General features: G+C 45.6%; 1 protein-coding gene across 3 annotated transcripts in view; it reads right to left on the reverse strand.

The window, feature by feature from the left end:
* The window catches only part of MAP4K5 (mitogen-activated protein kinase kinase kinase kinase 5), a 110,138-nt gene that overhangs the window by 15,793 nt on the left and 70,191 nt on the right, over positions 1-24,154 (reverse strand). For 2 of the 3 annotated variants that reach the window (XM_059723385.1, XM_059723383.1), the window contains exons 13-25: positions 24,007-24,085; positions 22,820-22,878; positions 20,811-20,878; positions 17,101-17,145; positions 16,106-16,148; positions 15,386-15,596; positions 14,763-14,860; positions 14,594-14,635; positions 13,187-13,271; positions 13,014-13,093; positions 3,802-3,862; positions 2,157-2,271; positions 1,952-2,010 (exon numbers count right to left, since the gene is read on the reverse strand). In XM_059723385.1, the coding sequence (XP_059579368.1) occupies positions 1,952-2,010; positions 2,157-2,271; positions 3,802-3,862; positions 13,014-13,093; positions 13,187-13,271; positions 14,594-14,635; positions 14,763-14,860; positions 15,386-15,596; positions 16,106-16,148; positions 17,101-17,145; positions 20,811-20,878; positions 22,820-22,878; positions 24,007-24,085 (1,045 nt within the window). The remainder of the gene's footprint in view (positions 1-1,951; positions 2,011-2,156; positions 2,272-3,801; positions 3,863-13,013; positions 13,094-13,186; positions 13,272-14,593; positions 14,636-14,762; positions 14,861-15,385; positions 15,597-16,105; positions 16,149-17,100; positions 17,146-20,810; positions 20,879-22,819; positions 22,879-24,006; positions 24,086-24,154) is intronic. The other variant, XM_059723384.1, reaches the window with a different exon arrangement.

The raw sequence follows: 24,154 nt of genomic DNA on the forward strand, positions 1-24,154 counted from the left end.
AGGTCCCTTCCAGCCCTAATGTCTATGAAATCTATTATATTTCAAGTAAAACTGAAGACTGTAGTTTTTGGTTTTGGGGGTTTGTTTGGTTTGGGTTTTTTTTTTTATAAATAAGGGAACTTTTAAAATATTAACCATTTCGACCTTGGGTTTATTACTTTGGTGATATATTAAAGTATTTGTTCTGATTAGTACTATGCTAATTTCCAAATGAACTGGGGACAAATTCTCACTGAATTCTCTGTATTTTCTTACATATTAACACAACCTAATCTGTAGACTAACTCACAGAATATGAACAAAAGTTAACTGCATATGAATAATAAAAAATATTATTTCAAGAGATGGAAGAGAATGAGGGGCCTGAAACAGAAAGAAGGCAACAATATAAGCCAGCATCTAAACCAGATAATTTCCATCCCTTCCAAAATTTCTTTATGCTTCCAACATTATTAGTATTGTTTTTTTTGTAACAATAGCCCCTATAGGCCTTTGTATTAGGCAGCATACACAATAAGAGCTGGTCAATGAACAATCCTGCCACTATTTAAGTCAACATGATCTTCAGCCAACCTTTAGATTAGGGCTCCCTAATCGGAGTGCATTTTCGGACGTTCAGCAAACCCTGTTACCATGCTGACATAAGAACCAGCTTCAGGCTTTTCTTTGATCACACTTAGTTCCATTTTTCAGGACAGGACAAAGAGCAAGTGGCATAGTTGCAGTACCTTAATACTGCTGCTGATTAGAGTCTCATCTTCTCTCCAGCTGATGTTAATTTTCCTTGACAATGCTAATAAAGCCTGAGTCTAAGTGTAAATTTTAGAGCACTCCCAATTATGGCTCTTAACCTGCAAACTTTGCTCTTAAAGGTAAAATTTCCAGAAAGAGGCACTGAAGGGTACAGGCAAGAGCAACTCTGAAACTGCCAGGGACAGGATTCAAACTTTCAATAACTAGCTGTCTTACCCTGCCACCAGGCTACCTGCAAACACTGGTTTGTAACAGCATTGTAGTCCCACTCCCAACATACAAATGTCTTCCCTAGCTTGTCCATTTGGCTCAAAAGCTACCCCCTAAACTGAACGTCAGCGATTTTTAACATGTTAGTTCCTTAAGGGGACAGTGGATGCTGCACATGAGCCGAGATCAAGCCAGCATCGGTGATGTCTGTTTGAGGAGGAACAGAACCATTGCTTGAATTTCTCAAGCAGGCAATAAATGTTCAGAATTGTAAAACTATAGAACGATCTTGGGCTCCACTGACTTTCAGTGAGATTTTGTAGCCCAAATCCCTTTTGATTTTTAATCATTTGAATACACTGCTGCATACATTTACAGTTAATAACTGGTGCTTAAGAACCACCATGCTGTATATTAATTTGCTATCTTATTTCTAAACTTGCAATACATATTACTTTTTATATAACTCAAGTCTGGTTGGCCTTGTAACATCCTGTGCAAAGAGTTCTTCATCATTTTATCACAAGGTTACAGAAGCTCAAAGTGAGATTAATCACCGAGTAGGAATCCAGATGCAATAGGCCATAACAATATCCCATATGTTCTTTCATGGCTCATTCATCCTTTTGCCTCCTTACTGAGGATTAATGAAAACTTTCACTCAGTGGCGGTGATTATTAATGAACACAATTTTCACTTAGAACGTGATTGGAAGAAACCGAATATTTTAAATCTAGACCTCAGAACATCCTACAACGGGTATTGACTGGGCACCAGTGACTCCAGACAAAATTAAACTGGTGAAGAGAGCAAAAACAATGGTAAAGCTCCCATTGACTTCACTGGGATTGGGATTCCCCCCATGGGGGAAAAAAAAAAAGACTCTAAAATTCATTATCAGGCTCCTGAACTACTCAGCAAAAATAAATCTGAGTACAAAATACTTTTCTTCTAGTAATAAAAGCTCTACAGAAACAGGTTCACTCACCTATACAACATTTGTGGCATCCTTTTGTATCGGGAATCTTTGTTGTTAAGGCAAACTTCCTGAAATAACATTTATAAACGTACATGAGATTCAGAAAGTCCTATTTATGACCGATTCATATTGCTATATGGTAACAACATAAATGACATAGTCTTTTAGAAATTATGTTCTTTATTTAACTTCTCTAGAAGATGAAGAATCGTACCTTGGTAATATTTTGTCTGGAAACCTATGTGTTTGAATATGAGCAGCTAATCCTGTTTTTTTGGCTTGTTCGAACAAAGCTATTAAGTTATGGGAGTAAAGCTGAAACGTTTTTCCTGTAAAACAAAGAAGCGTGATTGGTATCATTCCCATATGCTAGATAAAGGTAATTTCTAGCAAAAACATGCAATGATAATTACCTTCTAAAATGGGGTCCACAATAACGTTGAAGAAGCCAATCCAAAATGTAAAGAGAAGTAAAACATGATTTAAATGATAATGCCTATGGTGGTAATATGACATTCAACTTTTAATGTTCATATTTAATAAGAGAGACAAGGATTGTTGCGAGTGATATCTTTTATTAGAACAACTGCATGGTTGGAATAGACTGTGTGTGGTGCTGCATTCAAAAGCTTGTCAAGTCTTTCGCATCCTGGCAGTCAATCCAATAAAACATATCAACCACCACAATCCCTGCCTCTTGCACAATTCCTAGACCAACGTGGCTACAACATCACTCCAACAATATCATATTTGATAAGAACATTTAAGACAATATGAAAATTAGTTTCACCCATTTAATTTAGATGGCTCTCCAACAGTATGACCAAGCACCAATTTAATCATAACAGGTCACCAGGCTTTAATATTATAAATATTAAGTACAATTAAAATGCTGTCTATTGATGTATGAGCAGGTAACTAATCACCCATACATAATGCAAAAACTGAGACAGTGTTTATGCCCTACATAAATCTTCACTGGTGCCTGGTAGCATTAGCATTAATTGATATGCCACCAGCCTTCTGGAAGCTCATAATGGATGATGTCCAGATCCATAATACCAACGTGACTTGGATTATACAAGAAACTGTATGTTTATAGGCCTGGTGTGGCAGCGAGTCTGCACTCACAATTAAGACTGACCATTTGCATATAGAAGTCCACTTAAATAGGATCGCAGAGAAAACCCCACATTTAAAAAGGATGCATCTGATGGGTTATTAATATTACACCCACGCATAGAATTCACCTTTATCACTCTTTTCTGTCTTAAATGAAACTCTCTGGACTCATCCAGATGTATACTCAGAATCACAAGAAGGTCCACAACCAGTGAACACGATACCAAACTGTAGTGCACTATGGGAGTCATTTGACACCACACCCAAGTTCTAAGACACCATTCCTTCCTCCATTGAGTTCAGTGTTTGCTTAATTTTGTTCGGAGAAGTACACTAACTTGGCCTTGGTATCTTGGAGACCTAGAACAGATGTTCAAGATATTTTGCCACTGAAAATGGGCCCCTGACACCGCTCAGAATAGAGTTTGCATTCTGTGGTTAAATGATCAGGCTTCTAAGCTTTTCAAGCAAAAAATGGTAGGAGACTATAGCCATATTTAATTAAGTGCTACACTTTTGGTTTGTTATTCTATTCAGAGCACTTCCAAAAGGCAGAGTCAAATACAACTTTATATGAAAAGAGAAAACAAAAAAGGAAACGGAGGGCAGAATTATTTTGTTCTAATGTTGATCATCTAAATTGTGCATTCGGAAAAAACACATTGTCACGAATGACTGCTTTGTATATTCTCGTATTATTTAGCAAGTTTTACTGCTTTTCTATTAACTATACATACCTGATAATGACATTAAGGTATTATTGATAACATACAGCCAGGTACACTTCCGGGGGAATAACTAAAAGAAAGATGATATTTCCATGAAGTGAACAGAAATAGACATGAGTTAATTATGCAGGTCCTCCCCTGCATGCGTTACCCAGGCTTAGGCAGAGATTCCACTTCCCAGCTTACTCAGCATCAGAGAGACTAATCCCAGGACTTGAATATAGGTGTTTCAGGGCATAGCTTGCTCCAGAAGGACAAGAAAAGAAAAAAGGGAGGTGATATAATACATATTAAAAAATGTATATGCTTGTAGTAAAGTTCAGAAGACAGCAAGAAGCAGACCTGTTGAATGCTACCACAGTAATGCCAACTCTCATGAAAAAATCACGAGACTCCTGATTTCCAAGTCAAATTTACTCCGATGCATGATCTCCTGATAGAGAGATCAAATCTTGGGATTTTTTCTTCTGGTGCATGTAGAGAGTACCAAGCTGGAAAGTCTGTGGAGGGGAAGGGCCGGGGGGTGTAGAACAGGACCCCCACAGTGAGAGGGAGTGGGGCACGGGCTGGGGTAAATGGAGCCCTGGGGCCAGGGAAGGCATGGGGGGCACATGCCCCCCAGATCTGTGCATGGGGCAGAGGTGGGCTGCCCACTGTGGGCTCTGCACCCTGCTGCCTTTGGCCTGGGAATGGCACACACACACACTTCAAAAATAGCATCTCCCGATTTACATTCCAAATCTCTTGATTTTTTAGTTTGTTGCATGCTTTTTGACATGGTGGGGTTGGCAATACTGCTACCAGGTAAACCAAAAGAGTAAAAGAACCAGGGTGATGCTACTGTAAAGGTCTACTATAGATTCCTGATCCAGAAAAGTAAGTAGTAGTTATTTTCTCAAGCAATTACCAGAAGCATTTGAAGGTCAAGACCTGGTGGTAATGCTGAACTTTAAGTTCCTAGCTAACTGTTGGAAAAGCAATAAGGCAGGATACAGTCCATAAAGTTGTTGGCATGCGTCAAGGGTAATTTTTTTTCAGCGGCAGAAAGAAACTAGCTGGAATGCACTGCTTAGACTCGACTCTGGTAACAGGAGGAACAGGCTGAGGAGCCGAATATGGAGAACAAGTTGGGTGAAAATGATCACAAAAATAATACAGCTCATGATTCTAAGGGAAGGAAAGAGCAAAAGCAGCAAGATAAAGACAGTGGAGTAAAAAAAAAAAAAAGCAGACTAGCAAAACTCGGGTTTACAGGCAGGTGAAGTCCCAGGAGAGGGAATTCAGGGCAGGAGAAGGGGGGAGAGTTCAGGAGTGTGGGCAGTTTTTCTAAGAGGCAATATTAAAGGTGTGACAGTAAGCTGTCCCAGAGCGGTGGACAGATAGCAACGATAGCAAAAGATCAATAAAACTGAAATCAGCAGCTCTGTCAGGACCTAAACGCTATGGAGGAATTTTACAAAAAATGGAAACAAAGACATATTGCTAATGATGAGTATAACAGAACAACATAAGCAGCTAGGGACAAATGAGAAAAGCTCAGATAAAATACAAGTTAAAATGACTAAGGGACATTAAAGGAAATGAAACATTGCATAAATAAGATGAAGGAAAGTATAGATCCCTTACTTAACAAGGGATAAAAAGGCTGAAGTGTACAGTGCCATTTTTTTTCTTTTGCTTATCTTCATTAAAAAGTTACTTGTGACCAGATGCTTGAACAAATTAATTGAAAGGAGGGGTTAGACCAGGCCGGACTAGAGAAAGAATGGGCTAAAGAATACTTAGACACATCAGATGTAGTCAAGCCAGCGGGCCCTGATCAAAAAAAAATTACTCGAGAGTACTTAAAGGGCAAGTAATCTTTGAACCACTGGAGATTATCTCCAAGAATTCGCGGAGGAGGTGAAAGTCCTGGACTGGAGAAGGCAAACGCGGTACCTGCCTTTAAAACAGAAAAAGGAGGAGCTAGAAGATGACATCAGTCACAGCTGTTGATACTCATAAGATTACTGGGACAAATTGCTAATAATAATGCATAAGTAGGGGTCTGCCTAACTCGAGGAGGTGGCCGGCCGATTTCACTGGCTGATCCTGGCGGACCCCCGCATGCCTCTGGCCGAGGGGCCCCGGTGGACCCACCCCTTGCTGCTGATTGGCTGTGAGGGCTGTCCATCATGCAGTCTTGCCCCTCACTGTGGTGTGTGGGAAGGGGTGGGGCAACATAACAGATAGCCCTCTCAGCCAATCAATGGTGAGAGGTGGAGGTGGGGGGGTAGCAGCAGCTATCTTGGGCTACCCTGGGTGAGCGCAGCTCCTGCTTCCCCCAGGCCAGTTGTGCAGCCAGGCCATAGCACTGCGAGGACTGCTGGCTACCCAAAGGGGAGTATTTTATTTTCAGTACGTTGGGGTTGGGAGGGGAGGGGAGGGGCGGGGAGATTTTGCAGAAATTGACTGCTTTTGCAGGCGATGCTGGATTTAATAATTTCTGCAAAATCCACAAAATCACAATTTCAGTAGGTCCCTACGTGTAAGCACCTAGAGGATAATAATCATAGAAAATGATGGTTTATTCATAGATTCATAGATGTTAGGGTCGGAAGGGACCTCAATAGATCATCAAGTCCAACCCCCTGCATAGGCAGAAAAGAGTGCTGGGTTCAGACGACCCCAGCCAGGTGCCCATCCAACTTGGAAGGGACCTCAGGAGGTCACCAGGTCCAACCCCCCACTCAAAGCAGGACCAGCCCCAGCCCCAACTAGATCATCCCTGGCAAAAAATAAACAGAACTGGACCCAGGACTCCAGATGTGGCCTCGCCAGTGCCAAATAGAGTGGAATAATCACTTCCCTCGATCTGCTGGCAACGCTCCTACCAAAGCAGCCCAGGATGCCGTTAGCCTTCTTGGCAACATGGGCATCCTGTTGGCTCACATTCAACTTATTGTCCACTGTAACGCCAAGGTCCTTTTCTGCAAAACTGCTGCTTAACCAGTTGGTCCCCAGCCTGTACCAGTGCATGGGATTCTTCTGTCCTAAGCACAGGACTTTGCATTTGTCCTTACTGAACTTCATGAGATTTCTTTTTGTCCAATCCTCCAATTTATTTTGGTCTCTGAAACCTAACCCTACCCTCCGACATATCTACTATTATGTTCAAAAGTTTCATCAGTGACCTGGAAGATGGGATGGAGTGAACCCTCAGCAATTTTTCAAATGAGTTAATAGAATGCTGGAGGGTGGGGCTAGGATTCAGAGAGACTTAGACAAATTGGAGGACTGGACCAAAAGGAATCTCATAGATTTCATAGACATTAGGGCTGGAAGGGACCTCGGAAGATCATCGAGTCCAGCCCCCCGCCCAAAGGGCAGGAAGTCAGCTGGGGTCATAGGATCCCAGCAAGATGAGCATCCAGTTTGCTCTTGAAGGTGTTCAATGAAGGCGCTTGAACCACCTCCGGTGGCAGGCTGTTCCAGACCTTGGGGGCTCGGACAGTAAAGAATTTCTTCCTTATGTCCAGCCTGAAACGGTCTTGTAGTAGTCTGTGACCATTCGTCCTCGTCATCCCTTGGGGCGCTCTGGTGAACAAACGTTCCCCCAGATACTGGTGGTCACCCCTGATAAACTTGTAGGTGGCCATCAGATCACCCCTGAGCCTGCGCTTTTCCAGGCTAAAGAGCCCCAGGGCTCTCACAGCCTGTCATCGTAGGGTCTGCTTCCCTGACCTCTGATCATGCGCGTGGCTCTTCTCTGGACTCTCTCAAGCTTCTCCACATCCTTTTTGAATTGTGGAGCCCAAAACTGGACACAGTACTCCAGCTGCGGCCTCACCAAGGCCGAGTACAGGGGGAGAATGACGTCCCGGGATTTGCTTGAGAAGCATCTATGGATGCAAGCCAGTGTTCTGGTCGCTTTACTAGCCGCAGCATCGCATTGCAGGCTCATGTTCATCTTGTGGTCAATGATGACCCCCAAGTCTCTTTCTTCCATAGTGCTAACCAACAGAGCACTGCCGAGCCTATAAGGATGCTGCGGGTTTTTTTTCCCCCAAGGTGGAGAACCTTGCATTTATCGGCGTTGAACACCATCAGATTCTCGTCCGCCCACTTGCTGAGCCTGTCCAGGTCAGCCTGGATCATCCGCCTGTCTTCTGGTGTGGATGCTTTGCCCCAAAGTTTGGTGTCATCGGCGAACTTGGCCAGTCCGCTTCTGACTCCAGTGTCCACATCATTAATGAAGATGTTGAACAGTGTGGGTCCAAGGACAGAGCCCTGGGGGACCCCACTGGTCACAGGACACCACGATGAGTGACTTCCATCAATTACTACCCTCTGGGTCCGACCCCGGAGCCAATTTTCCAGCCAGTGGATCGTGGGGGACCCAAGGTGACAATTGGCCAGTTTCTCCAAGAGACGATCATGGGACACCAGATCGAAGGCTTTTTTGAAGTCAAGATATACGACATCAATCTCATCTCCCTTGTCCAGGTGATAGGTCACCTGGTCGTAGAAGGAAATGAGATTGGTCAAGCAAGACCTACCCGCAACAAACCCGTGCTGGCTATCCCTTAAGATGTTGGCGTCGGCCAGTCCATTAAGGATGGCCTCCTTAATAAACTTTTTTAAGATCTTCCCCGGGATAGAAGTCAGGCTGATGGGCCTATAGTTAGCTGGATCCACTTTCCTCCCTTTCTTGAAGATAGGCACCACATTGGCCTTCTTCCAGTCTTCGGGCACTACACCAGAGCGCCAAGAGTTTTCAAAGATCCGCGCCAGAGGCTGGGCTATGATGCTCGCCAGCTCCTTGAGTACCCTGGGGTGAAGATTGTCAGGGCCGGCTGACTTGAAGGTATCCAGCTTCTCAAGATGTTCCTTCACGAAGTCAGCATTAATGGAGGGCAGGGGATCATCCTCTCCCGGACTTCCCGGCCCTGTAGCGGGCACGGGCGTCCCATGGGGCTGATGAAAGACCGACGCAAAGTACCTATTTAATAGGTTGGCTTTTTCCTGGGCGTCAGTTGTCAGTTGCCCCATCTGGTTCAGCAGGGGTCCAACGTTGCCCCTGCTTTTCCTCCAGCTCCCCACATATCTGAAAAAGGACTTTTTATTGTCCTTGATGCTCAAAGCTAGCTGGAGTTCAGTTGCAGCCTTGGCTTTCCTGGTCTGCTCCCTACAGGACTGGACCAGTGCAGAATAATCCTCCATGGAGGTGACTCCCATCCTCCATCCTTTGTAGGCCTTTCTTTTTAGCCTCAGGAGGTCTGCTAGGTCCCTAGCTGTGCCCTCTTGCTGCCTTTCCTCCGAGATGGAATAGACTTCGTTTGTGCATTGAGGATCGCTCCCTTGAGGAGCAACCACTCTTCTTGAACTCCCCTCTCCCTGTGGTCACAGTCCCTTAGGGCCTCACTGACAAGCCTCCTGAGCTTGTCAAAGTCGGCTTTCCTGAAGTCAAGGACTTGCGTGTTGCTGACTGACTTGCCAGCTTTTCGGCGGATGGTGAAGGTGATCAGCTCGTGGTCGCTGTCACCCAGCTTCCCATCGATCACTAGGTCGCCGACTAGGTCATCCCCAGTAGCCAGCACCAGGTCGAGCAGCGCTTTGCCTCTCGTTGGCCCATAGACTTCTTGAGTCAGGTAGAGGTCATCCACGCATGAGAGGAAGCTCTGCGACCGCTCAGATTTAGCTGAGCGATCCTCCCACGAGATGTCCGGGTAATTGAAGTCACCCATGACAACCATGGTCCTGGAGCAAGCTGCCTCAGCCAGTTCCTGGGCAAACTCCTGGTCTAGCTCAGGACTTTGGGTGGGAGGTCTGTAATAGACTCCCACCATTGTGTCCCCTGTGCCGTGTTCCCCACGGATTTTAACCCAGAGGGTCTCCAGTCGTCCACCCTGGTCACCAATATCGGCCTGCAGGGACGTGTAGCTTTCCTTAACATAGAGAGCTACACCCCTGCCCCTTTTCTCTACACGATCCCTCCTATACAGGGTATAGCCATCTATCCCCGTGGTCCAGTCATGGGTGGAGTCCCACCAGGTCTCCGTTATCCCTATGACATCGTAATCGTTTGCACTGAGCAGGAGGATGAGTTCCTCCTGCTTATTCCCCAAGCTCCTGGCATTTGTGTACAAGCAGGCAAGTGCCCCCTGGGGGGCTCCTTCCTTGCCCACAGATTTTACCAGGGCTGGGGCCGGGGTGGGCTCCCTTGAGTGCCGTGATCCGCTGGCTTTGCGAGGGTTGCTCAGCGGGCCAGCAGTGGCGGTCGTCCCCCCGTCCCCCAACAGGCTTAGTTTAAAGCCCGGTGGAGCAGGTCAGCCAGTCTGGCTGAGAAGAGCCTCCTCCCTAGGGGAGAGAGGTGGAGACCATCTCTTCCCAGCAGCTCGCTGCCTCTCTCGCCAAAGAGCGGGCTGTGGTCATGAAAGCCAAAGCCTTCCTGACGACACCAGCGCCGCAGTCTTTGGTTGACCACATAGATCCTCCTGTCCCTTCTCAGCCCATAGCCTGAGACTGGGAGGATCGACGAGAACACCACCTGTGCCCTCAGACCCTTTAGCCCCGCTCCCAAATCCCTGTAGCGCCTCATGACCTGGCTGGGAGTGCTCCGAGCCATGTCATTGGTGCCCACGTGAATAAGGAGCATGGGATAGTGGTCTGTGGGTTTGAGGAGCTTGGGGATCCTCTCCGCAATGTCCCGGATGCGGGCCCCTGGGAAGCAGCAGACTTGCCGGGCTAAGGGGTCGGGGTGGCAGATTGGCCCCTCCATCCCCCTCAGGAGGGAGTCTCCCACAACAAACACCTTACGTTTTGTCTTGGGGAGAGCAGGGGCGGGAGCTGCAGTTGGGCCCATGTTGCCTGTGGGGGCCGGCAACTCAGCAGGCTCTGCTGGGGCAGCAAGAGGTGCGTCCCTGTTGCTCAGCTCTGGTGGGGGAGGGGCCTCGGTGCAGCAGGCCTTAGGGCCCTTGACCACCGTGGTCCATGCCCCTGGCTGGACACAGCAGGAGGTCCCAGAGTCCTCTTCTGGCCTGGAGGGAGACTGTGATCTACCCTCTGCCTCCCGGGGGAGAAGGGCCTGGCAGTAGGAGTCTATCTCCTGCTCGCAGTCCCTGATGGCACGCAGTCCCTGGACTGTGGCCTGGGGCTCCTCCAGCTGGCGCGCCAGAGACCCCAAAAGGGAGCAGACCCCGCAAGGGGTGGTCGCCATGCTCCCAGGCCCCAGAGCCTGAAAAAGGGACAGGCAGCCCCCGCAGCCGAGAGCCAGGGGCTCCGTCTGCGTGGAGCCCGGAACCAGGGGCTCCGTCTGGGTGGCCGTCTCTGAGGTGCCAGAGGGGGGGGCCGCGGAGCCCCAGGGGACCCTTGGGGTGCGGCGCGTGCCCATCCGTGTCATGCCTCTGGTAGGCTGGCTACGGCTGGGGCTGTCTACCCTGGGGGGTGCGCAGGCAGGGTCCGGCGCCCTCCCGCGCGAACTCCGCGCTAACTCACGCGCCGGCAGAGAAGCGCGCCTGTTTGCGCAGCCTGGTCGCATGGCTCCCTGGGGGGCTGGGCGAAGTAGGGGCCTGGGCGGGGCTTGACCCGGCCCGGCTCCACTCAGCCGCCTCCCACACACACACTAAGGGGTTAGCCCCTTCTCTCCACGGGCCCCGCTTACCCCGGCTGCGCTGGGGGTCAGCGGGGGGGCTCCGCGGCTGCTGGAGGGTTTCTGGGGGGCTTCGGGGGAGCGGGGGCGCAGCAAGCTTTCACCCGCGTGCCTCTCGCCGCTCCCGCATCTAACTGGGCTTTTTCCCGGTCAGCGGGCCCTTTTAAACTGCGCGCATGCGCAGTGGACCTGCCGTCAAGGAAACTGCTCTTAAGGCAATAAGGGGGCCCTGCCTGGGATTAGGGGGACCCTGCCTTACTGGAGGGGGGCTGGTGAGAACCCCCCCTCCTCTCTCTCTCTCTCTCTCTCCCTGGGGGGCTGGGCCAAGTAGGGGCCTGGGCAGGGCTTGACCTGGCCCGGCTCCACTCAGCCACCGCCTCCCACACACACACTAAGGGGTTAACTCATGAAGTTCAACACAGACAAGTGCAAAGTCCTGCACTTAGGACAGAACAACCAACCCCATGCACCGGTGCAGGCTGGGCGCGAGTGGCTGGGCAGCAGCTCTGCAGACAAGGACCTGGGGGTGACAGTGGACAATACGCTGAGTATAAGCCAACAGTGTGCCCTTGGTGCCAAGAAGGCTAACAACATCCTGGGCTGCATTCGTAGGAGTGCTGCCAGCAGATCGAGGGTGGTGATTCTTCCCCTTTATTCAGCTCTGGTGAGACCACATCTGGAGTCCTGTGTCCAGCTGTGACTAGTCCTGTGTCCAGTGGTACTTTTGATTGATCACAGTCATCTTTTGCAGACCCCTTAGATAGAGACTGTGGAGCACAGGCTGAAAACCACTCATCTAGACCAACACTACTTTGTTATACTCTGCCTGCTCTGCTGAAGCAAAAGCAGCAAAGCATATAAATTCCTTACACTAAGACTAACAAAAACTGTTTCTTTCAGATAATTTCACTAGATAACTTCAGATCGGTTTAATTTGTGGCCCAAACTTTTAAGTTCATCCATCAGGCCCAGAGATAGGATGAAGCAACGCAGAAAAGCAGAATGGAAGATTAACCATCTTCATTCCTAGAGTGAATTAAGCAGTGGTGACCAGTGGGTACTTAGTGGTACCAAGGTCTGAGACAAAGCAGGGCCTCAAAAGGAGGTGTGGATCTAAAAGTAAGCAGATGCCCAAGGAAAGCAGAAGAAACAAGGAGAGGGGGAGAAAACAAGGGATCATGGGTTGTAGCCAGCTAATAAATATTTACTTGCTGCAGTTCTGCTAGCTAACTGAGCTGCAATTGCATGTAGGTCATGCACAGTGGAGGGCTAGTGGCACCATCTAGTGGAGGGAAGATGGAGAAAGAAGAGGCAGGCTGGAGAAGTAGAACCTTCTCTAGAAAAAGGGCTTAGGAAGGATGGAGAGCACCAGGCAACACTTTGAGCTGAGTGCAACGTCCTCAGTGTTACTTGTGCCTTGTGGCAAAGTGTCAAATTTGTCCGCCGCGGGGGGGGGTCTAATTTTAAGACCCAGAGTGCTCAGTCTGAGGCATCACAGCTTGCACTACAAAGCACGGCACCCCTACCAACATGCTCAAATACAAGGATTTGCCATCATGTCACTTTGCCTGCACAATAAATGGATGCTTACCTGCTCCATTGTTGCTTCATGAAGTTCGTTCAGATTCAATGTATAAATACCTTCCTCGGTTCCAAAAATAATGTATTGATCTATAAAAATTGAAGACAAATGGTTTAATCCAAAAGCGGAACACTGGTTTTATAGCAGACAGATTTAAAATACAAAGGGGAAAGCATCCCTACCTTTTGTATCTGGATGTATCCATGATGTTGCACAGTTAATCTTCAGAGGGCAGCCATCAAATACTTTTGAAAAACATGCTCCCATCTAAAAGACACCAAAACTTGAGGCTGAAACAAGTTTGCAACATACAACATCTGTCTTTATCAGAATTGAGCAGTCAGTTAAGACAGTTTCACAGTAGGGGTGTGTGAAGCGGTCCCTATTTGATTTGGATCTGGCCCAAATCAGGGACAGTGATTTGATTCGTTGATTTGGATCACTGTCCCCGATTTGATTTGGCCGAATCCGAATCTGAAAATTTGATACCGATTCGGAGAATCAGAGATTCGGACATAGATGCAGCTTTAAATATTTTTCTGCATATCTTGAGGTAGCAGGTGCAGCTTGTGAATGCCGTGATGCTGGGGCGCATGGAGCACCCTACAGAAGTGCTGGGGGGGGGCGGCCTCCATGTGCTCAGCGACAAACCCAGAAGCAGACTGGAAGTATATCCAGTCCACTTCTGGGTCTGCTGGGAGTGGAACCCTGGGTACCTCCCCATACCCAGGAGGCACCAGTTGCCGAGCTGTGAGGGCGTGCAGGGCTCCCCGGAGAACCCAGAAGTGCTTCTGGTCCACTTCCGGGTCTGCTGTCAAGTACGCCAGGGAGCCCCCCCGCACTCCTGTGGGATGCTCCATGTGCCCCAGCATCGCAGCATTCACAAGCCCCTGCTACCTAAAGGCATGTAAAAAAAAACCATGTAAAATTGTCTCCATGTCTGAATCTCCAAATCGATTCAGAGGGTTCCAATTCGATTCGGAGAGATTAAAGGGTTCTCCGATTTGATTCACAGGATCTGGCTACTGAATTGGGCCGAATCTCCGCCGAACTGAATCAGGAACTGAAGCTTCGCACAGCCCTATTGCACACATTACAGTCTGTCTTTCTTCAAAGACACAAATTTATTTTAGCATGACCTGATGCAAAATTCTTCTCCAAGCGCACTACAATACAGCCTCCCAACCTTCCTGTTTTTACTGTGCTTCCCCAGAGGTCCACCAACAGTGATCCAAAATTACATGTACAACTTTAAGTGGAGAAGTTGCAAGACAAACATTGAAGTCTTTTGGTGATAAATAGTATATTAGTATAGTAAAAGCAAAATAAACCAGAATCTGAAAAAAAGTACTTTTTATGAACAGTAAAAGATTAGTCACTGGAACAAACCAACAAATAAGTGATAGATATCTGCAGACTTTTTGAAAGATATTCTCTACAAGTCTTTAGACTCGGAACGGGAATATCCTGATGAAATGTAATGGCCTCCGATTACAGATGAGTGATCTAATAGTCTCTTTTGACCTTAGATTTTCTGAATTGAAACAGATGATTAAAAATCTCATTTCAGGTCAAGTAAGATTTCTTACCAGCACCTCTGGTGTTGGCGGCAGGCCATTGATCGCTGGCCTCTGTGGAAAAAGAGAAATTGTGAAATGCTTCCCACTTGTTAATTTAAAAACAGCACATTAGGTTTTCAGAAGTACACTTGTCAGTGAAATAAGGTAGGACTCAAGTGTTACAGTACTCAATACTTGCCGGAAAGTCTCGCTTATCTTTTTTCCGTGGCAGCTGGGGGATTTGTGCAGAACCTTCTGTATTTTCTTCTATGAGTTTCATCATGCTACCTCCATTTCCTGAAACGAACCCCTCATGCAGTTTTTAATGAGTAGATGACAACACAATTAAATGCATATAACACTGCTACCTAAATGCCTTTCTCTCTTCTCTGTTTTATGCTACAGAGGATAACAGAGTTTGGAAAGGTACCGTATGTGCATCTCAGCCAGCTGAGCTTTTGCAAGAAGCATGCTACATGGAAAGAAACCCATATTTGCTGCCAGTTCTTGAGCCAAAGGAGGATGGAGCCAGAGCCACAGCAACACGCTCAGGGCACAAGGCAGGACTACCTCTCACTGCTCCACTGGACTTCTGGGGTCACAAAGGATAGTACCAAGTGGGTCTAAAAGAGAGTCCATTCAGCACCCCTGCACTAGAAGAAAGGTCTTGAACACAAGCCCTGATGCCAGGACTCACCAGAGCGCAGCACACATGGGAAAAGAAGCTATAGTTAAGGAACACCTATTAAAACAACTCTCCGTTTCAGATTTCTTTTTACAGGAAACAAGTCCCTTTTTGAACCTGTAATTTCTTTTATTTACCCAGGTCACTGTATCTAGTCGTAAGTAATCCCGGGCTGCTGATGCTGCTGCTGATACCGATGGGGGAAGGCTCAGTTTGCGGCCCACACACTGGAATACTCTGTCTCCTGTGAGCTGAGGGGGCTCTGTTTTGGGAGTCAGGAAAATGCTTTATTGTCTGACATCTCTCATCGTCCGGAAGGTTTTCTTCGGGGTAACTGTTTATCCTTGGCTGCAACAGATGGGATATGGGAGGCTTTTAATAGAAAGCAAATAATGGTATTTGGAAGCATGAAAACACCACATATTAATTAAAAGGCAAACAGCTTTTATGCAGAAGATTTATCATCATTTTAAGAACTGACAGCAGAGTAATCTAGTATAAAAAGCTATTCCTTTTCTAATTGATTGTGAAAAATATCGGGGTACTGCCAGAAAGAAAATGACTTTCAGGATTCTCCACCCACACAGCTTGTCCTTTCAAAGAGAAAAACCTCTAAAAGCCACATGATTACACAATCTACAAAGCTTGATGACATCCACTATAATCCTAAAGAGATCAACAGGATGGCAGAGGGTTCAAGTCATTGTAAAACAAGGCTCCTGGGTGAAGATTCCCTCCCATTTGTAGTGATCAAGCCAATAAGTTTACACACAGACGGAGAACACCAGATGGAAATATTGCATCACATAAGCTTTTTCAATCTACAAACTCTTTTTTAAAACGTGGCAGCGACTTACCTTTGGAGGTAGTGGAGGTGGCCCCGCTCGCTTTAGGGTTGATCTAAAACAAAAAGGTGCGGTAGCTTCTCAGATATTTATATAAGCACAAGCACAACTAGGATTGCTTGAAACAGCAAAGCCTGGGACGAGGAAGATGAGATATGTGCACAGAACAGAGTGACCTCTGGCAGACATGGGTTAAAGTAGACATACAATAGGAGGGTCAGGAAAGCCAGTTAATATTGATTAGTAGTGATTTTCTTTTAATGAAACACAGCTTTTTTCACAAAGATAAGGTTAAAAAACATCTTTGAAATGAAGTCTAGTTGAAATTAGCAAAATTAAAATGAACGTGAAGACAGCTACTCTTGACACTGTGGTCCTCTCGCACGACTTTATTTTTATCTCTACAAAAATCCCTCCCAACAATGAAAATGCTGCATTTCTGGCTCAGCCAGTGAGTCATGTCACAAAGCAATGGCTTCTCAAATTCCTTAAGGTCACAAGGAATTTGTCTTGTAAAAATTAGCCTCGCTTCTACCGAATGTTTGATTTGAGCAACTAAAGAACCACAGCTATTTGGCATGGCTTGTCGTTTTTTTCCAGAACAATTAACGGTTGGAAGAATAGGGGCACTACATATATGCTGGCAGAGCTCTGCAGGAACACTTGCACCATAGTGGACTGTACTTGGCCTGACCTTATTAGTTAAAGTATCCTCTCATTCTCATCTCAAGCCTCTTTAAAATAACAGCAGATTCATTGCTCACTCTAATAAAGTACCACGAGGGAGAAGGGAGGAGAGTTCTGCTCTTATGTTGCTCTACTCCCATCATCTTGATGCTCAAATAGAGACAGGCGTGCATTAGTTATGAGAGCAACTAGCCTTTTGCTTTCATGAGTAATAAAATCACTTGCAACATTTTAAGGAAAGAGATTTTGCCAGCACACTAATTGCTTAAAGAAAGCCATAAAGAATAAAAAAAACCCAAAAATGAAGGAGGTCCACTCACTCTTCAACATCTTCACTGCCATCGCCAAATTTTGTAAGCGGTCCCCTAGGCAAAATGTTTATAAAAATAAGAGGCCCACTTTAAGTTGTAAAGATCTGTTCAATCAAATTTCATCATTGCTGCAGTTGTTTCACACTATAACTCCCTCCATCCCATTCCAAACACAACATACTTTTTTTTCTTCCCCATTGCATTCTGCCTTGGTTTTTTAAGTTTGCACATTTTTTCCCCTAAAGGAATAGTGATTTAAGCTCTTACATTTAGACACTGCTGTGCAAATACCACAAGCTAATCTCAGACCTCTCTCTACCAGATATATTTAGATCATGTTGCAGTGCTTAATGACATGTACAGACAAACAATGGAAGATGGAGAAAGTTAGTAGGGAAAAAAAAAATGTAGAAAAGTTTTTCTGCAGAAAACTGCAGGGAGTTTCCCCATTTTCATGGAACATGGCAAAGTCTCTCACAGAGCATTTCTACAATGTTAAAGACCTTTTTGTTTCCAACCTGATGTAGAGTCAAAAAGCAGAGCACATAAAATTCCATGAACTTTAATTGAATATTTCAATTTTGAAAAACGATGCAATGAATTTCAATTTGTCTCACGTTTGCGGCTTTGAAGAAAGCCAAGTCGTAAACATCCAGTTTCTCACAATCCAACAACAATACCGATGCTCCTGTGTCTATGGAGAAAATAACTGCTCCCCATATGTCTAACAAGCCCCTATTATGCCAGTGAGTTTAGGGAAGACCCGGCCTCTCCTGCGAACAATTCTGGAGGCGTGTGTGCATGTATGATTTACAGCTTTCCCCTGGGACTCAAGATATCCACAGCCCAGTAACCCCAACTGGCTTTGGAGGAGTACAATTACAACAGAGGAGTGGTACAGGAATTTGCTTTTATTTTTTTTGGATAAAATAGGGTAGAACACCAAAAGCAGCAGACACACACCAGTATCACAGGCTCCATCATTTATGAGTGCCTAGTTATCCAACCCCCTGTGACAAGCATGTTTAATGGGGTTCCATGAAATGTGGATCCATTTTATAACTACTGGGAAAAACAGATTTAAAAACCCTGAAACTTTGCATGTTAATCATCTGCCCTGCAAGCTACTTCTGATAGGGACCAAAACACCTGCTAGAGGCTAAGAGTTGTCTGTCACTGCCAGATAGGAACTACTGATAACAATTCACTCATTAACATTAAAGAAAATGCACAAAATATTTAAAAAAACTTAAGCTGAAGAGAAGAAACAAAGATCCCCTCTACTCATTACACACATATGATACAATTACGCAGTTAATTGAGCAATTAATGTAGACTGGTACACATGTAAGTTAACTATGGTGCCTTGAAAAGGTCCAGCCAGCTATAAGGTTCTTGCTGGAAAATGTGTACAGTAACTTTATAGCTGGTTTCTATCCAGCTTTAATTTGCACACGTAGCCTGTGCCTCTGCAGCCCTGTCAGCTGACTGGAGCTGACAGCGGGGTCCACGTGCACGTGTGAGCTCCCAGCTGATGCTAGCTCCCACCCATGGGAGCACATGCCCCCACAGCTGGGAGCCCCATCAGCTGACAGGGCCTCCAGCTGTGGGTGTGTACCCACTGATCTCCCTGCCACAGGGTGCATGATGTGCCCCCGTGGCTGGGAGATCTCAGGAGCTGATCTGCCAGCCATGGGAGTGTGTGGGGTGCCCCTGCAGCTGAGAGCCCTGTCAGCTGAAGGGGCTCCTGGCTATGGGGACTTGCTTCTTTCCAATGCACAGGGAGCCCAGGATCATGCTCCCCTTGCACTGGTAATCCCATCTGCGATCCCACAATCACGCCTTCTGCCATGCAGGTGTGGCATGGCAGGAGATGCGATTGTGTAGATCGTGCATTAGATCCCACTGTGCCTTTACCTGCCTGTGTAGAGGGGCCCAAAGTGACAAACCGATTTGATCTCGCATAAGTACAAATGGTGCTTTGTCCCATGCCTATAAAGCCAAGCCCTGACTCATGCTGTAAGTCAGTGTTATCTCTGGCATAAGCTAAACCACAGAAAAAACAGCCGACCCCATTTCTCAAACCAGCCCTTTCTTTACGTTTATGGTATTACCAGAATTCCCTGGCTCAGAAGGGATAAGCATTTCCTGTTTATCCTCCTAAACAGAAACTGAACTCCAAATTAGCGGCAGACGAACTCATGGTCCTGTGACTTTGCAACCGCTCCCCCTTTCAGTCAGAAATACTGCTTAATAAAGAACGCAGCTACTTCCTGATTTATGGCCTTTGCTGCAGCTGCTCGTGGCAGCATTTGATGCCGTTTTATTACGTTGCATTAGGCAACAGAGCCAGCGCTAGGAAATCAAATTAAAATCCACAAGGTACTTCTGAAGGGCTGGGAGTTCACTACTGGGAAAGCGGAGCTCCCAGAGTGCTTGGCTTCCCCACTGCTTGACCCCGGAGACTCCAGCTGCCTGCACAACACCCCAGGCAGACACGCAAGGTTCTCCAGCGTTAGCCAGGCAGGGTGATGCAAACAAAACAAGGAAAGGGGGAAGAAAAGGGCTCCTGTTACCAGGGAGAGAAGGGCAGGCAGGGCCTAGAGCACTTCCGTGACCCGTTCACTGTCACAGGAGCAATAGTGGGGAGAAAAGAAGAAAAAACAATGTCCTACACTTCAAAACAATGGACTCATAAGTGTACGTGACAGGCTGAGCTGCCGGGGGAGCTGTAATGTCAGTGCTGAGCTATACACAGAGGTCATCTGCAAAAAAAGTAAACACCAAAGTTTATTGTGCTCCGACTGCCTCCACATGAAGAAGAGAAAAGAGGCCCTTCCAGCCAGACAGGGACTGAGAGCCCCAGAAAACGACAGGCTTTCCTGTTCATTTGGAACTTCACTAAACTTGCCTCTTTTGGGTTGTAAGTTCAAGAAATCACCTTAAAAAGGCAGGATCTAGCTAGTCTGCAGCAAGAGGCAGCTCCTTACAACTACCTGGTTTAAGTCAGGCCCCGTCTTCAGAAGGGCTGTGCTGCCTCGCTTCAGGATTGCCTTTGGCACGCAGCACACTAACTTGACCTTTTCTTTCCCTGACGTTTTAAATCCCCAGTCATTAGCTGACTATATTACAGAACATACTGCACTGATAACGGACACAGCACAGAAGCACTCACATAAACACATCTGAAAGTATTAAATCAAAGTCTCTGAAAGCCAGTTCTTCCTTTACTTACTTGCAAAGACCTGACTTTAGCATTCTGCATGAGTCTTGCAACAGAACGCCACATCCCAACCACCAAAGCAGTGCAGTACTGCAAGGCCAATGCAGAGCCCTGAACTGAGCTCTTTGAAGGCAACTAAAAGAAAAACTGCTTTCAGTTATTTCAGTGAATATGTGTCTACATTTTCTATATAGTCCACCACGGACTCAGGAGCTTTTGCAGACCAAAAGAAATTGTTCATAGATGCTGTTCATCTTTGAAAGGGATCAGGATGCACAAACACAGTAGTTCTTGCTTATGAGCTAACCAACTGGATAACAAGGACGTTATCTTTAATATTATACTTAATATGAGCTCTACCTACATTTTGGTTTTACCCTGTCAAGGGACATAACCATTCAAACACCCTTCCACCCCTGGCCGCCCACCATGATTTGAAAGAATACTTTCAAATGCAGCATAAAGACATGGCAATACCACTGAATTATATACTTACTTGCTGCTGCTTCCACCATCAACAAAAGGACTCCAATGTGAAGCAAAGTCTGCACCTCCTGCCACAATCTGAAGATGCAGAAATTTCAGTTCAACTTTTTTTTGTTTTAAACTTACTTGAAAGAAAATGTTCCCTAACACTTCCATAACAGTTCTGGAGCCAGGGAGGTGCCCAAGAACTACAGAATGACTCAAAAGCAGCGAAAGACCATTCATATTCAACTTGTGTTTTATATTCCGATTATGAAGTACTTACTCAGTAAAAATACCGAACGTATTTTAGAGTTGGGCTTGAAAACTGCAGCTGGAAAAAGTGTCCAGTACCAAATGGGTGACATACGGTACCAAAGCAAAGCTCTCTGGGATAAACTCGAAAAGGAGAATTTTTTTCATCTAGGAAACTGATAGAAGGCAACTACTCTCAGAGCCCAAGCATCCCAAGAGATCACACTGTAGCTTCCAAAACTTAGGGGAAGTACTTCCAGTAGAGACTGGGAAAGTACGAATGCCACTGGTGACACCTCTTCTGAAACGACACGTACAGTTCTGGTTTTTTATGTTCAAAAAACAAACAGAAACTCAAACTGAAACCAGTTCAGAAAAGGGCTACTAGAATGATAGGGGAATTACCCTATCTGGGGAGATGAGACTAAATCACCTTTTTTTTTGGTTTAGCCTAGCAAAATTAAGACTGAGGGCTTTGATACATCCGAGTTGGAAACACAAAGGCCAGAGAAGACTTATTCAAACTAAAGGACAATGCTGGCATTAGACCAAATGTGTATAAACCAGCCATGAATACGTTTAGGCTGGGAATGATAAGGGTGTTCAGAGAAAGGCAGTTTGGGAGCAGCTTTCTAACTGGAGAACTGAACACAGAACTAGCTAGTACTAAGCTGGAGCTTGATCAGCTGATGAGAGGGGCTGTATGACATGGTTGCCTGCAACAGCTGGGGACTGAACTCAGTCATCTGGTCCTGCATTCTCATATTCCTAAAACTCCAGCTCTCTGAGGGCTTGTCTGCTTCATACTCTGGCCATCGCGAGCAGGTGTCATGTTGCCCTTTTACTGGAGGGCGGCAGCTCCCAGTCCCCTGGACCATTTTCACCAGTGATGGGTAGAGGAGCTCCCAAGGGATATTGTTGATGCAGCAGTTGTAAAAATTATTGTGGAGCCAATAAAATTAAGATTTTCATCAGGAATCAGATCAATTGGATTCAAATGCAGTTACTTTCCCCACAAAAAAGGTGTTTGTGCTGTTGCTATTTTATATAGGCTGCTTAGGGCATTTGTCTCCTTATCACTTGTGCCCCTCCCAGACATGGACTCATTTAACATGACAAGTACAGGGATTATTACTGGTGGTGCTCAATGATTAAGCCCCCAGGGTGCTCACCTAGGAATTGGAACAATTGAGTGATCTGAGAAGGGCCGAACTGGCCAACTGGAATGTAGCTTCAAACAGCTGGATCCTAATTTTCATTAAGAGCTGAATTACTACATCTCCAAATGAAATCAGTGGGAGCTGCTGGCACTCGGCATTTATAAAAACTGAGTCCAAGTCCACAGACACTTTCCTCCAGAAGAATGCGAGTTATCTGACCTCAAGTAAACAGATTCCATTGAAATGAAGTAAACTGATAACTGCTGCGAATCAGAACAAATAGCAAGGGGCACACAATGAGGCAAAAGGGTCTGGATGTGAGATGGCTGTGCTCTGAACCAATAGCATTGGGAGGTGGGATGAGCTAAGGATGCAAACTCAGAATGCTCTCTTCACATTCCCAAATTAACTGGTGCATTTCATTTATCATGAGTAAGACCCTCTTCTGCATGAAGCATAGAGGGCAATTCATTCCCTCCAAAAAGTCCCGATTGTCTAAAAACCAAGACTTGCCTTCTCATGACTCCTTACGCTTCCAATACATGTTACTTAGCAGAGTTGAGGCATCAAACAATGGAGACACTGTGATTATAATGAAAGATGGAAAACCAAGCACATATCTTACCATTTCATCCCGAGCTTCTGTTTCTTTCCGTAAGGGAGGCTCAAACTGCAGCTTGTCAACTGAAAAATATTACATTTTCTACATTAAGACATGTAACATGCCAATGACACGCTCCTAAGCCTATTAAAGCAAGAACCATATTGTAGCAGGCAAAAAATCCCCCCTATGTCACAAAGGTACACAGAGCTTCATTTTAATTTGGCTATGAAATTAGACTGTTGTCTGAAATGCCAATTTTTTTTTTAATGCGATCTTCAATTTCTAAATGCTTAGACTTGCAATGTAACCACCCATGAAAAGGAAAGTAAAAGTACCATTAAGAGTTTCTGTTTAACCTAATCTAAAATGCAACCACTTCAAATCTAATCTAATCTAACCAAATCTAAAATGCAGGTCACTTCAAATGTACATGAAGGGGAAGAAGAGGGGTTTGAACAATCTGTTCTCTAAAAGTAAAACAACATACTTTACCATAATTACTTAAAATGGAAGGTATTATTAAGATTGCCAACCACAGCCCACTCCTCCAAAATTTCAACCAGGTTTCATTTGCATTTGTAAGCATCTGAGTTTCAACACAGCCTACAGTACAAAGGGCTGTGAGGGTCTGATTTGGTTTCAAGAAAACCTGCTCACTCTGAGGATAACACTATCCAAGTCATCAGTACAGATATGAGCACAATAGCTGAGGCATCCTACTGTGGTCAAGAAAAAGGCTAGGTATCCAGCGTGAAAACCAGCAAGAAATTAGAATGAGACAAAATGCGACTGAAAGTTGCATAATTTTTCTACACTTTCCCAGTTTAGGGGACAGCTAAGGCATCTGTGTACAAAGATACTCTACCAGTACAATCTACTTGCTCTTTCAGTTTAATGCTTCTATTAAATGATTATTTTTGGTAATGCAAGTAAACATTTAGAGTTTGACACAACACCGAGTTGGACAGAGACAAGGCTGATGATAAAAGGCTCTATCAGCATGACATGAAATAGCAGAAAAATATGCAAGTTTTAATTTTGGTTTTAGAAAAGTATTATGGAGGTTTCTTACTTCTGTTTTGTCTTAAGATTGCCAATGGCAAGAGTGGCTTTCTAAGGTCTATAATAAAGGAATGATCCGGGCATTCTCCACCAGTCAAAATAAACCACCAGCACAGTATGATGGGAAAAGTGCATTAGAAACTTACAATTTATCTCCGACGCTGTTCTTTCTGCTCTAACATTCCTGTTTGTAGAGCGAATCGTATGGCGAATAACAGAGTGGGGCTGCAAGAGTTAGAAGCAGATCCATTACAATTAAGTTAGATGGCTCCGAACATAATTCTGAGACAATAA

This window comes from Alligator mississippiensis, chromosome 2 (genome assembly GCF_030867095.1).
Source record: "Alligator mississippiensis isolate rAllMis1 chromosome 2, rAllMis1, whole genome shotgun sequence".
NCBI classification, from domain to species: domain Eukaryota; kingdom Metazoa; phylum Chordata; order Crocodylia; family Alligatoridae; genus Alligator; species Alligator mississippiensis.